The sequence below is a fragment of the Macrotis lagotis genome, chromosome X (genome assembly GCF_037893015.1).
Source record: "Macrotis lagotis isolate mMagLag1 chromosome X, bilby.v1.9.chrom.fasta, whole genome shotgun sequence".
Lineage (NCBI taxonomy): Eukaryota > Metazoa > Chordata > Mammalia > Peramelemorphia > Peramelidae > Macrotis > Macrotis lagotis.
Genome location: NC_133666.1, coordinates 678,643,219 through 678,659,180, shown reverse-complemented (window position 1 = coordinate 678,659,180; position 15,962 = coordinate 678,643,219). Strand labels below are relative to the sequence as shown.

Here is a 15,962-nt window from a genome sequence, read left to right as displayed (position 1 = left end):
TTTTCTGGATCTGTCACATGCTACTCATCACTGCTGATGTGCCCCAGACAATTTACTTTCATCATGAATATATTAGTCTTAAAGTGACCTGTAAATATAAGAACTATGGAAACTATGAAACTAGCTATATGACCTTGAACAAGTCATTTGAAAGTGTCTACCTTCGTTTCCTCATCTGTAAAATGAGTATACTTACTTCTTCCTCCCAGGATTGCTGTGAAGATTAAATGAGAAAATAATTGTAAAGCACATAGCATGTGTTTTATATATCTTAGCTATTATTTTTATTATTATTATATCTACCTAAGAAACATGAAAATAGGTATTAAATTATGAGAAAAAATTGTAAATGTTACAGGAATTTTAAAAAGACAGAATTTACTGAAGATTAATATGTTCATGAAATACTTGGAGTTGAACTTTTAAAATCCAGGGAAAGGAATAGAACTATCCCGAGTCCCTGGAAATGATACCTAATGGTTTACCATCCTAGAAATATTCCCATATAGGAGAGTTTTCCCACCTCATCACAAGCTAAACTAAAATTTAAGCTTTCCTTCAGAGTGATTCATACTTTCCATGCAGCCTGGGTGACAGCTGACATCCTGAAGGATTCCTCATCTTGCCCAAGGAGCACCCTTGACTCAATTGGCCCTTCTGTGTTGCCTTTCCTAGGTTCACATGGTTCAAGGAGCTGGGGCTGAAGTGGTATGGTCTGCCAGCAGTATCTAGCATGCTCCTGGAGATTGGAGGCCTCGAGTTCAGTGCTTGCCCGTTCAGCGGCTGGTACATGGGCACTGAGATTGGTGTCCGTGATTACTGTGACAACTCACGATATAACATTCTTGAGGTAATGTCCCCAATTGAGGATGAGAAGGGTGGGGGTGAAGTCACCAGGATGTCTCATCATACAAAAAGGATTCTGGGGACTATAGAAGCTGGAGCTGAAACTGCTTATGGAGCAGTTCCTGGAGTCCCCAGAGATTTGGAACAACCCCATGAACCCATCCAAAATACCTTCTTCAAAGAAGTAGAAAGGGCACTTCCTGGGGCACCTTCACCCCCCTCAGCATATGTGAGAATGTCCCAAGAATTTATTTCTCTCTCCTTCTCTCTTCTGAAAGGAGAACTTGCTCCCAGTTTCTCCACTACCAGCTTCTCCCGGTAATGGGTCTGATTCCCTCCCTGGGAGCCCCCTCCATTGGTTAGGGCAAAAGGAGAATCACATCTTCAAGGGGAGCTTGGGGGATGCATGGGGGCTGGATCTGTTTCTGTAATTCAGAAGCTGTTCTTCACCAAAGACTCCTGTTGTTAGCCATGTTTCACAAGAGGGGCTAGATGAACAGAGAGACTGATTAATCTGCTTCTGATCACACAGCAAATATGAGGCAGAACCAGAAGGAGAACTGCGAACATTAGGGTGTTTATGCTGATAAATGTCAAGGGGTAGCTCCATAGCAACAGTCAATTCAGCTCAGTTCAATATGAATGTCATTAAATGTCTTGATAGATTGATGTTTGTCCTTCCTTATCAAAGAAGACCATGATATCAAGGAGCTGATGCCATGAAAAGAAAGTGAATTAAATGCCCACTAAAAACAAGACAGTTAACACTTATTAAGTTCCTAGTCTTGGGCACTGTGCCAGGTGCTTGAGATAGAAAAAAAAGGTGAAGACAGTCCCTGCTCTCCAGAAGCTGATAATTTCTTGGAAGAGAGAGCAAACGAATATATTCAAACAAGCTATATACAAGAATAGGAAAAAATAGGAAAATATTTATATAGAGAGGAATAAGAAAATAAATAGGATGTAATTAAAAGAGAGAAGGCACTAGAATTAAGAGGTGTTGGGCAAGGTTCCCTGTATATGGTGGGATTTTGGCTGGGACTGGAAGGAAGCCAGGGAAGCCTGTAGGTAGAGTTGAGAAGGGAGAGCATTCCAGGAATAAGAAGCAGCCAGAGAAAGCGTCTGGAGTCAAAGATGGTTTGTTTGTTGAATAGCCAGGAGGCTAGTGTCAATGGCTCAAAGAGGACATGTTAGTAAGTAAGGTGTGACTGGAAAGGTAAAAATAAATGAGGTGATAAAAGGGTTTCAAAGCCAAATAGAGGATTTTGTATCTGATCTTGGAGGCAATAGAGAGCCATTGGAGTTATTGAGTAGGCGAGTGAAATGGTTGGACTTGTACTTTAGGAAAAGCATTTTGGTCCTAAATGAAGGATAGGTCAGGGTGGCAGTATCCAAAGTAGATAAGAGAACCAGCCTCAGCAAGACCTAGGCTCTAGGCCCATTTCTGATTCATCTTGGTTGCCTGACTGTGGGTAATTCACTTTATATCTCAATACCTCAGATAATTTTCAGGGTCTAAATTACAGAGTGGTTGTCAATCTGCATTGACAGAGAGAGTTAGTGCTGTGAATGAAACCACAGTTCTAGACTCCCCCCCCAATACAAAATATTATGCTGAACACTGAAGATACAAAGACAAAAGTGATGAGTCCCTTCACTCAAGGCACCAATATTCCCAGGAAGGACATAGCAATGGTAAGAATATTGGCAGAGTATCATTACAACACTGGCCAAGCACCTGGATTTAGATTCTGTCTCTATCATATAGTACTTGTATGAATTTGGCCAAGTCATTTAATTTCCGAGTGCCTCTTTTCTTGTCTGTAAAATGATTGAATTGTAATAGATGGCTGTTAGGGTTCCTTCCACTCTAAATAAAGACAATTCAAGGCAAGAAAATAACAAAATAACAAAATAACAAAGACTTGGTGGAATCAGGAAAGTTTTGGGGGACAGCTAGGTGGCACAGTGGATAGAGCACCGACCCTGGAATCAGGAGGATCTGGGTTCAAATCCAGCCTCAGACCCTTAATAATTCCCTATGTGACCTTGGGAAAGTCTTAACCCCATTGCCCTAAATAAATAAACAATTTTAAAAAATTTTAAAAAGGAAAGTTTTGAATAAAAGGTAGCATCTAGCAGTTTACTAATGGAAGCTAATGGAGTAGGGAAAGGGCGGCAGTCAGGGATTCTCTAGCAAAGTCCATGTAACATGAGGGGAATCCCTGAGTATATCTCAAGCACAAATCAATGGGTTTCTTTGTATGTCTAATAGAGCATGGGGGCTAAAGGAAGGGATGCCTAATGAGAGTATTTTTCCTATTTAAGTTTTTTCCTCGCTCTCCTACCCTATTCAATAATAAAATGAAAATAATAATAATAACAACAACCAGCATTTATATAGCATTTTAATGTTTGTAAATATTAATAATTAATAATGTTTTCAAGTTAATACTCTAATAATGTTTGCAAATTTTAATATTTAGAAATATTACTTCATTTGATCCTCATAATAATCCCTGGAGGCAATTATTATTATTATTATTATTATTATTATTATTATTATTATCCTATTTTAACTGAGAAAAAAACTGAAGCAGACAGGTTAAGTGACTTGCCCATGGTCAAAACAACCCAGGGAATAAGGTACAATTATTATCCTTATTTTACAGATGGGGAAACTAAGGCAGAGTTGAAATGACTTGCCCAGGATCACACACAACTATTAAGTGTCTGATACTAGATTCTGGGCTCCAGGTCCAGCTCTTCATCCATTGTGTCACTTTGTTGCCTTATAACAAATATACAGAATCAAGCAAAATAAATTCCCACATGGGCCATGCCCAACATATGTATGTGTATATATATATATATTTACCATTCTTCACCATACATCCTTAACCCCTCTCTATCAGAAGGTGGTTAGCATCCTTTATCCTCAGTTCTCTGGAATCATGGTTAATTATTTAATTGATCATGATTCTTAAATTCTTTTAAACTTTATTTCAGCTAACAGAATTTATTTTCTCTCCCTTATATCCCATTTAAAAAAAAAGCACTCTTAACAAATACACAGTCTAGCAAACCAAATTCCCACATTGGCTGTGTCCAAAAAAGCATGTCTCTTACTGCATAGTGTATCCATCACCTCTCTGTCATGAGATGGGATAGCCTTTTTCATCTTTGGTCCTCAGAAGTCATGGTGGACCACTGCATCGATCAGAGTTTATAAGTCTTTCAAAGACATTTTTCTTCTGTTGTTGTGATGATGTAATTCATCTGCTCTCTTCACTAAGTGAAAGTGTAAAAGATTAGTTAATTTTTTCCCACTGTTGTTGGATTATTTGCTTTCTTAGGCTGTGGATTGTGCTGCAACTATTCTACTTCCTATGGACAATTCTTTGGGGGGGGGGAGAGGGGATTGTTTGGGTTTTTTTGCTTTTTGAGAATTAGAAGGAACTGGAGTAAATGTCTAGTCCACCATTCTCTTGGTCCTATGACCTGGAACCAAGCTGCCTTCCTTGCTCTAGCAGGGTACAATGGATTGGAAAACTTACTTTATCCAGAATTATTTTTACATTCCTGCTGCAATCTAATTGTTTGCTAGCTTAAGTGAGACATTATATTTTGATTATACTTATCATTAGAAAAATATCAAAAGACATGCATGAAAAGTGAAGTAAGTAGAACCAAGAAAATATTGTATACAGTAACAATATTGTTCAAAGAATAAATGTGAACAACCAAGTTATTCTGAGTTTTATTAAAAGCTCAAATCAACTGCAAAGGACTTATGTATGAATAAAGATGCTATCCACCTCCAGGGAAAGAACTGATAAAAGAAGTATGCATAGTATGGTTTTAGATATATTTATAAATCTGTGTCAAATAGTGTCCTCTAGTGTGAGGTGGGGAAGGAGCTAGAGAGACAGAAAAATAAATTAAATTTTTAAAAAAATGTATTGAGTTTGAAAGACAAATCATTCATACTCTGGAAATTCAAGGATATTTATTTTGGGGAGGGCAACAACTGAACCAAGTTGATTTATATGTCTTTTCTTTCCACCTGATGCCCAAAGAAGGGATCATCTAAGACTACAGAACACTAAATTTAAGACTGAAAGGAACCCTTTTGAAGTCCCTTCTCATTTCACAGAAAAGAAAATGGAGGCATAGAAATGAAAGCCCAAAGAGATTTACCTCTCCAAACTGGAAACAATCTTAATGGCAATCTTGCCATAAACCTTCATTTTCCAGATTAGGAAACTTCACTAGGGTGCAAAGAGGTAAAGTATTTTGTTCAAGGGTGCACAAGTGGTTGAACTAATATTTGAACATAGGACCTCTGACACCAAATCCATTGTATGCTGCTTCTTCCCATTGAATGTACACTTCTATATTCCTCCAGGAAGTGGCCAAAAAGATGAATTTGGACATGAGGAAAACTTCCTCCCTCTGGAAGGACCAAGCCCTTGTGGAGATCAACATTGCTGTGCTCTACAGTTTCCAGGTAACCAAGTGGTAAAGATCACATAGATATGGGACCTGGATTTAGAACATAAATTTTTCAGTCCTCAGCTACTTGGAAGCAAAGCTCTGGGCCCAGCTGTGACTTTTGGAGTGATTGTGTCAACTTAGCAGGACCAATAGTTGGATGAGGACCAAGTCAACCCAAGCAGGGAGACGTTTTGTTTTCTATCGCTAACATTTTGAGGGCCAGCCTGGTGTATTGATAGGGTCAGCCAATAAGCATTTGTTGATCTCCCTCCTTGGACTGATAAGCACTATGATGAGCTTTGGGGATATAAAGATAAAAAATAATAGTCCCTGTCTTCAAGAAAACTTATACTCTAGGGGAGACTATATATAATATATATGTGTATAATAATATATAAAATATTTATTATATATATATATATATATAAGTAGTCTATGTACAAAATGAATATGAGATATTTTAAGGAAGGAGGATCTGGCTTTAGATGGATTTAGGAAAAGCTTTATAAAAAAAGTGATTCTTGAGTTGAGTCTTCAAGGAAAGTATGGCTTCTAAATAATTCCAACTTATACATTCAAGAATTCTGGAAATAAGTTGGGGATCCAACTTATCGATTCAAGTAGAGGAAATTAATAAGTGATATGTCATGTAACCAAATCAACCAACACTATTGTTTTATTATGGGTAAGAGAGATAAAACAGTCTATGACCCCTAAGAAGTCACAGGTTAGGAAAAAGATTGTTTCTTCAATGCTGAATATCGTAGGTCTCAGCTATATATCTTTCTTCACTGCTCTTGGGAAATATTTCAAGGTATTTGATTTTATAGCGGCAACAAGACAGCTCAGTGGATAAAGAGACAAGAAGATCTGAGTTCAAATGTGACCTCAGACACTTATGCGACTTTGGGCAAGTCATTTAAACTCTATTTGCCTTAATCCAAATCACTCCAGTTTCTTTTCCAAGAAAACCCTATGGGCACTAGTATGGTCAAAGAGGTCATAAAGAATTGGATACAACTGAATAACATGGCATTTTAGATGGCATGCTCATCTCTGAGTTCAAATCCCATCTCAGTCACTTGAATAACTCTATGAACTTCAGCAAGTCACTTAATTTTTCTCAGACTCAGTTTTCCTTATCTGTAAAATGAGGAGGTTGGACTTAAAAGTTAGCCTTTAAGGGTCCTTCCAGTTCTTCTTCCATGATCCTATATGATCTCCATCTCCACTAACCCAGCCCCTCCCCTTTTCCTCCCACAGAGTGACAAAGTGACAATTGTTGACCACCATTCAGCCACCGAGTCCTTCATCAAGCACATGGAGAATGAGTACCGCTGCCGAGGGGGATGTCCAGCTGACTGGGTCTGGATCGTTCCACCCATGTCTGGCAGTATCACACCTGTCTTCCACCAGGAAATGCTCAATTATCGACTCACACCTTCCTTCGAGTACCAGGTCCTGCCCCCTGCCTCTGAGACCTGACTTGACCTCTTCCTATCCTTATTCTCATCTCATTCCCCAGTTTTCACTGCCTCCCAACTCTTGACTTGTAAAGGTTTGGGTTTCAGTTACAGAGTCAAATCAATGATAGCCAGCAGTGGCTTCTACTACTTCCTTTCTTCCTAACAACTGTCTCCCTCTTTTTCCAGCCGGATCCATGGAACACCCATGTCTGGAAAGGTACTAATGGGACTCCCACAAAAAGGAGAGCCATTGGCTTCAAGAAGTTGGCAGAGTAAGTAGCAAGTGTTCATAAAGTTGTAAATAAATATCCCTACAAAAAGTTCTTGGACCCAAGAAATCTCACACTTGTCCTGCTATTGGATGTAGTGAGCCCTCCCAACCCATTGCCTGGATATCCCAGTTAGGAATAATGAAATAGGACTGTTTTGCTTATATTTCCCAATGTGTTGTCAAGCCATCATCTTTCTCTATCTAATTCCAAAAGAATGTGTATTCATATACTTAGAGGTGGAATTAATGGATGGATGGATGGATGGATGGATGGATGGATGGATGGATGGATGACAAAGCATTTATTAAGTTTTTACTATATGTCAAGCATGGCATTGACCTAACATTTGCTGGACAATGGAATGCAAGCTCCATGAGGGCAGAGACTTATCTGTTTTATCTCTGTATCCTCAGCACCCAGAAATTGTTTTCAGTCATTTCAGTAATGTCTGACTCTTTGTGATCTCATTTGGAGTTTGTCTGGCAAAGATACTAGAGTAGTTTACCTTTTCCTTCTTATTTTATAGATGAGGAAACAGAGGCACACAAGGTTAAATGACTTGCTCAGGGTCAGATAGTAAGTATCTAAGGCCAAATTTGAACTCAGGTTTTCTTAACTCTAGGTGCATTGCTCTAGTCATTGCATCTTCTAACTGCCCCTAGATATTAAAAGATGCTTAATAAGCAAACTGTATGTGATTGGTAGTTGATAGACTATCTCCTCTTAGTTCTCCAAACCTTGCCCTCAGAGCTGAATTGTTTTACTCGGCTGTACAACCATACTCCCCCCCAGAACTTAAAGACTTTGGTTTCCTGATGGACCAAGGGAATAATGCCACTGGACTTCTAGTCAGCATCGTTTATGGTGCGATCGATGATGGTATCTTATCATCTTCAAACCTACAATGTTCATTCTTGATTACTGAAAACATTCTTGGCAAATGCTTTCACCCTGGTCTCTCTTGAATCATTCCAAGATCTTCACCTCTAGTGGCACAATTCAAATACCCCCAGCCATCCCTCTTAAGCACAGCCCCAGTTCTGAAAAACAACAAAATAGTCCTATTCCATTATTCCTAACTGAGATATCCAGGCAACTCGGGCCTGTTTGGAACACTCTAATTTTTCAAAGTAAACACTTAGGGTCAGCAGGACTCTCAGTATTGAGGGAGTGCTGAGAGGTGGGGTGGGGTGGGGGACAGCCTGTGACTTGTGACATGGTAAACCACCAGCTCAACCCCAAGATCCAACCACAAGCTTTTTAACTTCAACAACTTTAATATAGGCTATTGGAGTAGGAATCACTGCAACTGTTGGCACCAGACTTGCCTTCCAATGGATCCTTCTTGAAGGATTTAAAGTGTACTCATTCCAATTACAGGGTGTTGAAAGAGTCCTGTATTGTTATAATCAATAAAGATTAAATTCAGCATGTGCTAGCTATTGTACTTAGGTGGAAAGATATAAATTCAAAAGGAACTGAGTCATCTAAATTGACATAGTAAGTGCTCAGTAAGTTAACATTTATGGAGTACCTACCATTTACAAGAGTCTGTAAGAATTGTGCACATGAAATGGAGCACATGAAACTTTGGATAATGTCCAGAGGAAGGAGAGTAATCATCATAGTGAAGGGCCTAAAGTCCAAAGCAAATGAAAGTCAGCTGAAGGAATGTTTAAGTAGGGATGTTTAAGATGGAAACGAGCAGACTTAGAGGAAGACATGATTTGTTGTTTGTTTCAGTCATGTCCAATTCTTCATGATCCATTTAGGATTTTCTTGGCAGAGATACTGGATTGCTTTGCCATTTCTGTCTCCATCTCTTATAGATGAGGATGAGGCAAACAGGGTTAAGTGACTTGCCCAGGGTCACATAGTGTCTGAGACTGGATTTTTATCTCAACAAGATGAATCTTTTAAGGGTAGCTAGGCCACCCAGTGAATAGAGTGTTGGGTCTTGCATCAGTAAGACCTGAGTTCAAATCCAGATTTAGGCACCAACTAGTTGAGTGACTCTGGGCTAGTCATTTAACATCTCAGCCTCAGTATCCTTACATATAAAACTGAGTTATAATAACATCTTCCCCATGAGGTGCTGTGAGGATTGACTGAGATAAGATTTATAAAGCAATACTCTATAAACACAAGCTATTATAACAATGATTGGACTCAGTGACCACCAAGTCCAAAGTATTAGATTTTGGAGCTGGAACCCAAGACCCTGACTTCATTACCATGATGTTCCCCACTCTGATTCATAATACCTATTTGACCTGGGAACAAGTTGTTTAGCATCCTGGGTCTCAATTTCCTCCATAATAAAATGAGTCAATTAAATTAAATGCCCTTTGAGTTATATCCTCAAATCTAGTGAATTGAGAAGTTCATCTAATTTAGAGCCCAGTGGCCCTACCTTCCTCAAAATCCAAAGGGATTGATTTCCCCTTAAGGCTGCTGTGTGGTTCCAGGTCTTATTCCCTACTGATGAGTCTTCTGGGAGCAAAAGAGCAAAAGGGAGGCCCTCTTTCTCCCTACCACCCACCCATTGCTAGGAAGAAAACATCAGCAGTGCTTCTTCCTCTAACCAAGGCATTATAAATTCCCCCTTCAGAAATTGTTGTACAGGTTTGGAATGGAGTTTAGTTCAGTGTCTCTGGGGAGGGAGAGTTCTAAAATGTTAATTGCACTATTGAGGTTGGAGTAGAAACAATGGAAGTTAATTATAGATGCCTTTTTTTTTTGGCTGGGATCATTTAAAAGGGGGCCCTGGTAAACTGTAACCTCCCAGGCAACACTCCTTCCTTTCTTTTCTCCAACCCATAGTTTTAATTGTTGCTTGAGTGTAGGCGGTTTCCATGATTTAAAAAAAATAATAAATTTACCATTAATAATTCCCCAGGGAAGGAATTAATGGCATTTTGCCTGCATTTGGATTGGTTAATTTAAGGGTATTTTTCAGATTGCAAGCATGGATTCTTGGAAATATGCATTGTAAACCTAGTGACTGTTCTCCCTTCTATAGGAAAGAGCTCTGGACTAGAAGTCAGGACACCTGGTTTCCAGTCCTGGTTGTGCCACAGGTTGAGTGACTTGACACAAGTCATTACCCTTCTTGGCCTCAGTTTCTCCTTCTGTCCAACAAGAAGATTGGAAGGAATTATTTCTTACCTTCTTTCATGGTCCCCCCAATTCCAACATTTGGTGATCAAAACTCCCTAGAAGCTCTGACATTCTCTGTTCTAAGGTCTCCTCCCAGTTCATACATTCTGAGTTTCAAGATACCTCTCAGATCTGACATTTTGTATTTTTCCAGCCTTGGCAATCTATGGCCAAAGCTCAGTAATATTGTCTTCTAAGATCCCCTCTAGCATTGACATCTATATTCTAAAACCCCTACAGCTATCCTACATTGTGTTCCAAGATTCCTTTTAGCTCTGTCATTCTATCATATTAGCTTGCTCAGAAACAATTCCTTTTCCCTCCCCAGATACCAGGACTATGTTAATGTCCAAACTTGCCAAACCCTCTGCCAGGTCTGGCATCTTCTCTCATCCTTCAGGGCCCCTTTATTTACCAAATGTCCTTTGAATTAAGAAACCAGAATCTTAGAGAAATATCTGCAGGCCCCAAAATCTCAGGAATTTGCAGATGGAGGAAATCCAGCCTTTACTCAGGCACACAGTGAGTTGGCCAAGTTCCCAACCACTGGAATTGTTTCCCTGAGAAAGCATGAAGGAATCCAGATATTCTTGGAAGTTCATTCTATACTCAATGACAGTCACTGGCTTATGAAGAGAGAGCATTAATTAGCCTGGGTATCATGCAAGGTTGTCTCTGACAACATCATTTCAAACCTTAAGTGTTCGTGTATTTTATGGCCAATTTCCCAATTAGATTATAATTGCCCTTCTCAAGAGTAGGGATCTTTTCTCTTCTACCTTTGTATCAGAATCCCAGAGCAGGAAGAATCCTTAAAAGCTTTCTGGTCCATCCTATTTCTCAGCAAAAATCCCTTCTCTAACACCCCCAATGAGGAATCATCCACATCTACTGAAAAACTGTTGGTAAACGGGAAATCATTCCTTCTACCAATCATTAATTGGTAGAAAACTTTTCCTGACATCAGGTCTAAATCTCTCTCTTTCTAACTCCACTCATTATAAAATGAATTCCTCCATCACATGACATCCTTTCAAATTCCTGAAGACAGATATCAATGCCCCCAGAGTCTTTTCTCTAGGCTGACCCTCCTCAGTTTCTCCAAACAATCTTTATCTAGCATAACTTGGAAGTCCTTCACCATCTTGGATCCCCTCCTTGGGGGATCCAGTTTATCAGTATCTGGCCTAAAATGTGGTCCACAGTGCCAGATCTAATTGGTGATTAATGTGGTTCCATGACGATTTCCCTCTGGGGCAGTACTCCACAAGGAGGTAAGTTCCTGAAGACAGGAACTCTTTCATTTTTGGCTTTGCATTTCCAGCAGCCAGCACAATTAACATATTTAATAAATGCCTGTTGGATTCAACTGAAGCACCTCTGGATCTGAATGGAATTATGGACTTGGAGTCAAAAAGACCCGCATCCAAATCCTGTTCAGACTATCTCTCTAACCTTGGGCAAGTCATCTTGGAAATCTTAGCGCATCACCATTTCTCTGGGCCTCTATTTTCCCAACTATAAATTGAGAAGGTTGAAGTCTGATGCCTCTAGGATCCATTCCCATGCTAAATCTATCATTCTTTAAATTCTATTAAATAATTAAGGGACCCAAAGTTGTTTTCTATCAATCATTTGTTGGTACCTTCTTTTTTCTCCCATGACAATCCCTCTTGTATCATATTACCACATAATTACCACGTATTACCAATTGTTGAGTAACTTGTGTTCTCAATCCTCTGATAAGCAAAGTAAAGGATACAGGAATAAGATTTATATAGCACCTACTAGGTGTGTCAGACACTATGCTAATATTTGCATTTGAGTCACCCAACAATCTTTCTGTGTAGGTGCTATTATTATCCTCATTTTTACAGTTGAGTAAAACAAGGCAAGCAGTGGTTAAGGAACCTACTGCTAGTATGGGTCTGAAGTTGGATTTGAACTCAGATCTTCCTGATTTTAGTTTCAGTACTCTAACTACTTCACCACCAAATTGCCAGTATACCTGCTTTCATGGAGCTTATAATAAAGCTATGAAGACAAATGAATTCAAGAAAATATTATTTATGTATCTACTCTTTACCACATGTTCTAGGACACAGATAATACAAGGAAGAAATAGAGCCATTCCCATCCACAGGGAGCACACATTAGAGGACAAGATTTAGACATATAAACTAGATCTCAATGGGCATGTTCAGATTCATGACCCAAAGATCATTGAATGAAAGAGCTGTTAACTTAATCTTCTTCCCCTTCTCTTCTTCCAGAGCTGTCAAGTTCTCTGCTAAACTGATGGGTCAAGCCATGGCAAAAAGAGTCAAAGCCACTATCCTCTATGCCACCGAGACAGGCAAATCTCAGGCTTATGCAAAAACCTTATGTGAAATCTTCAAACATGCCTTTGATGCCAAGGTGAGTGTGCCCAAGACCTCCTTCCAAGCTCTAAGTAACAGGATAGGTTCCTGAGCATCTCATACCCATCTTGGTTCTGGTTCAATCTAGTCTTGTGGTTCACATTTGGAATTGTAAAAGAATGAGATTCTCAAAGGCCATTTAACAGTTAACAAAAATGGAGTATGTAAGAGATAACCAGCAAAGAAGTGGCCAAAAAATCATGATTTATTAAGCCCTACTATGTGATAAGAATGAGGATATAAAAAGATGCCAAAGATCTGATGCCCTGATCTCAAAGAGCTCCCCATCAACAGCATTGATTCAGATTGGTACAACTTCCTTGCCACCATATTTATCCTGGTACTCCAAGTGAAAATATATTTCAGTTCTGAAGGAGGAGATTAGGATTCCTCAGGATCTGGATTTTATACTCAGAAAATTGGGAAGACACATTAATGGTTCAAGCCTTGGTCCTCTAGATCAAAGAAGTCTCAGAGATGGGTTTTGATAGCTTTTTAGGCAAAACCAGACTAGCCTGGTTAGGATGGTTTTTGCTCTTACAATAGGCAGTAAGCTAAATGGTACAGTGGATAGAAAGCTGGACCTGGAGTCAAGAAGACTTGAGTTCAGATCCAGTCTGACATTAACCATATAACTCAGGTCAGGTAGTTAGCTTTCAGTTTCAATAACCAATCACCTCAAGGTGAGACTTCCTGGCCTTTGATTCTTGGGTCTGACCAACCTGAAGTCCAGAGCTCTCTCTACTATACCCTGTATTTCTTCAAGTCTAGAACTTTCTCCACTACAACTGCTATTTCTTCAAGTCTAGATTTCTCTTCTCTACATCCTCTATTGCTTCAAGAAATGACAGACTTTGTGGCTTCCTAGGAGCTAGGCACCAGACAAACATCTTTCTTCCTCTCTCTTCTGTCTTCCTCTATCTTTTCCTTGTTTGTTCTTATTGTCTTCATCTCTTTCCTTCTCTCTTTCACTTATAGGTCATGTCCATGGAAGAATATGATATTGTACACCTAGAACATGAGACGCTAGTCTTGGTTGTTACCAGCACCTTTGGAAATGGAGACCCTCCAGAGAATGGGGAGGTAGGTTTGACACCCATCACCATCCAAGGGTATATAACCAGTCTTGGGGAAAGAGTGCCTTCCAGAGCTTTAGGAAGAGATTGTCAGTCATATCATGACTACACACTCTTGGGTTGATTTAAACTCCTCAAGCTGGCCAGTACTCATTGATCCACATATAAGCAATCTGTATTTATATTCGTTCATTTGCTTCAATCATTTTTGCTTGCATCCATTCATTTATTTTTCCACAAGAATTTATTAAGTGTTCCCTTTGTGCCAGACATGGGCTAGGCTTTTTAGTTAGAAAACCAAAAGTGAGCTAGTCCCTGCCTTCAAGGAGCTTATTTCCTAAGCACAGAAGCTCATCTATGTACAAGTTGTACCCTCCCCCTATAGTTTATAAGCAGGAGTGTGCTGGCATTTTACAACCATCTCTCCAAAAGAGACAGAAATGGAGATGGAGACAGAGATGGAGAGAGAGAGAGAGAGAGAGAGAGAGAGAGAGAGAGAGAGAGAGAGATTAATTTACAATATTAATATTTTCCATCACTTAAGTCTAGATCATCAATAAAAAAATAAATCTAGGTTTAATTTGCAACACTTGCAAGCTGGTGCAGTGGAAATAGAGTCCAATAAACTCATTTTACAGAGTTCAAATCTAACATCAGATACTTACTAGATGTGTGAACCTGGACAAGTCACTTAATTCTGTTTGCCTCAGTTTACTCATCTGTCAAATGAGCTGGAGAAAGAATTGACAAACTACTTCAGTATCTTTGCCCCCCAAAAAACTCTTAAGGAATCACAAAGAGCCACACATGACTAAAAGATTATTGAGCATTAATGAAATACACAGAAAATTTAATAATCAGCTCTCTAAGTTGGTTCTAATGCACTCCTATATGTAAATTTCTTGAAGGCAGGTCATTTTTTCAAGTTTGGCTTTCTATTCCCAAAATCTAGCATAAGCCATTGCTTGACAAAGATGGGTATTGAATTACAAAAAGATCTTTTGATAAAAGGCTATTGTTCCCTGAAGTAGCAAAAATAAGGTGTAATGCAGAGAGCTCTAAACCTGAAGAAACAGAGTATAGTGGAGAGAACTCTAAGATTGAAGACATGGAGGTTGTAATGGAGAGAGTTAAAGACTTGAAGAAATAGAGAATGTGGTAGAGAGAGTTCTAGACTTGAAATAGAGGTTGTAGTGGAGAGAGCCCTGGACTTCAGGTTGGTCAATATACAAATTCAAATTCTTCCTCTGGAATCATTAACTTTTTGAAAGTGGGGAAAAGCTGGCTCCTCATCTGTAAAATGGGCATAAAAATATCTCAGCACCAACTTTTCAAGGTTGTAATGAGGTTCAAGGGAGATTTAGATCTAGAGAAGTTATTTAACCCAATTTCCTTATTTAACAAATACAGAAACTGACACCCAGCAAGGATCTGCATGTTCAGTTGTTTTACTCATGTCCAACCCCATTTGGGGTTTTCTTGGCAGAGATACTGAAGTGGTTGCCATTTCCTCCTCCAACTCATTTTTCAGATGAGAAACTAAGGCAGCTAAGGTTCAGTGACTTGTCCAGGGTCACCCAACTGGTAAGTATCTGAGAGCAGATTTGAATTCAGGAAGATGAGTCTTCCTTATTTCAAACTCATTTCTTTGCACTGTGGTGCCACCTAATTCCTCTACTATCCTATTACTCCTACCATTATTCTTATTAGTGGATAATTGTAGGGGTCTCTGAGCCACACAGCCAAAGGGCTGTTCAGATGGATGCCTACCTCCCAGGAAGCCACAGAGTCTGTCATTCTAGTTGGTCTGCCTGACTTTGGGCCAGATTCCATAATGTCTAAGCTAATCTTCCTTTTATCTCTCATGATCTCTAGAAATTTGGTTGTGCTTTGATGGAAATGAGGCACCCCAACTCTGTGCAGGAGGAAAGAAAGTAAGTGAATTATATCTTCAATTTTCTCCCATCCCACTGAGAGCCTGGTCTTGACCCTGGATCCCTAGTAATTATATGACTGGCCCCTGGGGTAGAGATGTGGGCTTCAAGTAGAGAATGGGACCCCAAGTCATAGAAAGAATTCCACTGACTAAAACTCATGGATGTCTATAGCCCATGAAAGTTAACATTACTTGTTTCTAAAATTGAAATTGAAACAAGTGGCTTAAGACAATGAGTTCACATTTATAGAATATCTTAAAGTTTGGAAGGTTATCATCCCCATTTTACA

General features: G+C 39.3%; 1 protein-coding gene and 1 long non-coding RNA gene across 7 annotated transcripts in view; one reads left to right on the top strand and one right to left on the bottom strand.

Moving 5' to 3' along the window:
• LOC141501700 (uncharacterized) overlaps positions 1-15,962 on the bottom strand; it is a 241,135-nt gene that overhangs the window by 172,357 nt on the left and 52,816 nt on the right. The window lies entirely within an intron of this gene.
• The window catches only part of NOS1 (nitric oxide synthase 1), a 244,590-nt gene that overhangs the window by 189,935 nt on the left and 38,693 nt on the right, over positions 1-15,962 (top strand). For all 6 annotated transcript variants that reach the window (XM_074205930.1, XM_074205929.1, XM_074205925.1 and 3 more), the window contains 7 exons: positions 676-850; positions 5,255-5,356; positions 6,607-6,801; positions 6,996-7,081; positions 12,514-12,658; positions 13,639-13,743; positions 15,612-15,670. In XM_074205930.1, the coding sequence (XP_074062031.1) occupies positions 676-850; positions 5,255-5,356; positions 6,607-6,801; positions 6,996-7,081; positions 12,514-12,658; positions 13,639-13,743; positions 15,612-15,670 (867 nt within the window). The remainder of the gene's footprint in view (positions 1-675; positions 851-5,254; positions 5,357-6,606; positions 6,802-6,995; positions 7,082-12,513; positions 12,659-13,638; positions 13,744-15,611; positions 15,671-15,962) is intronic.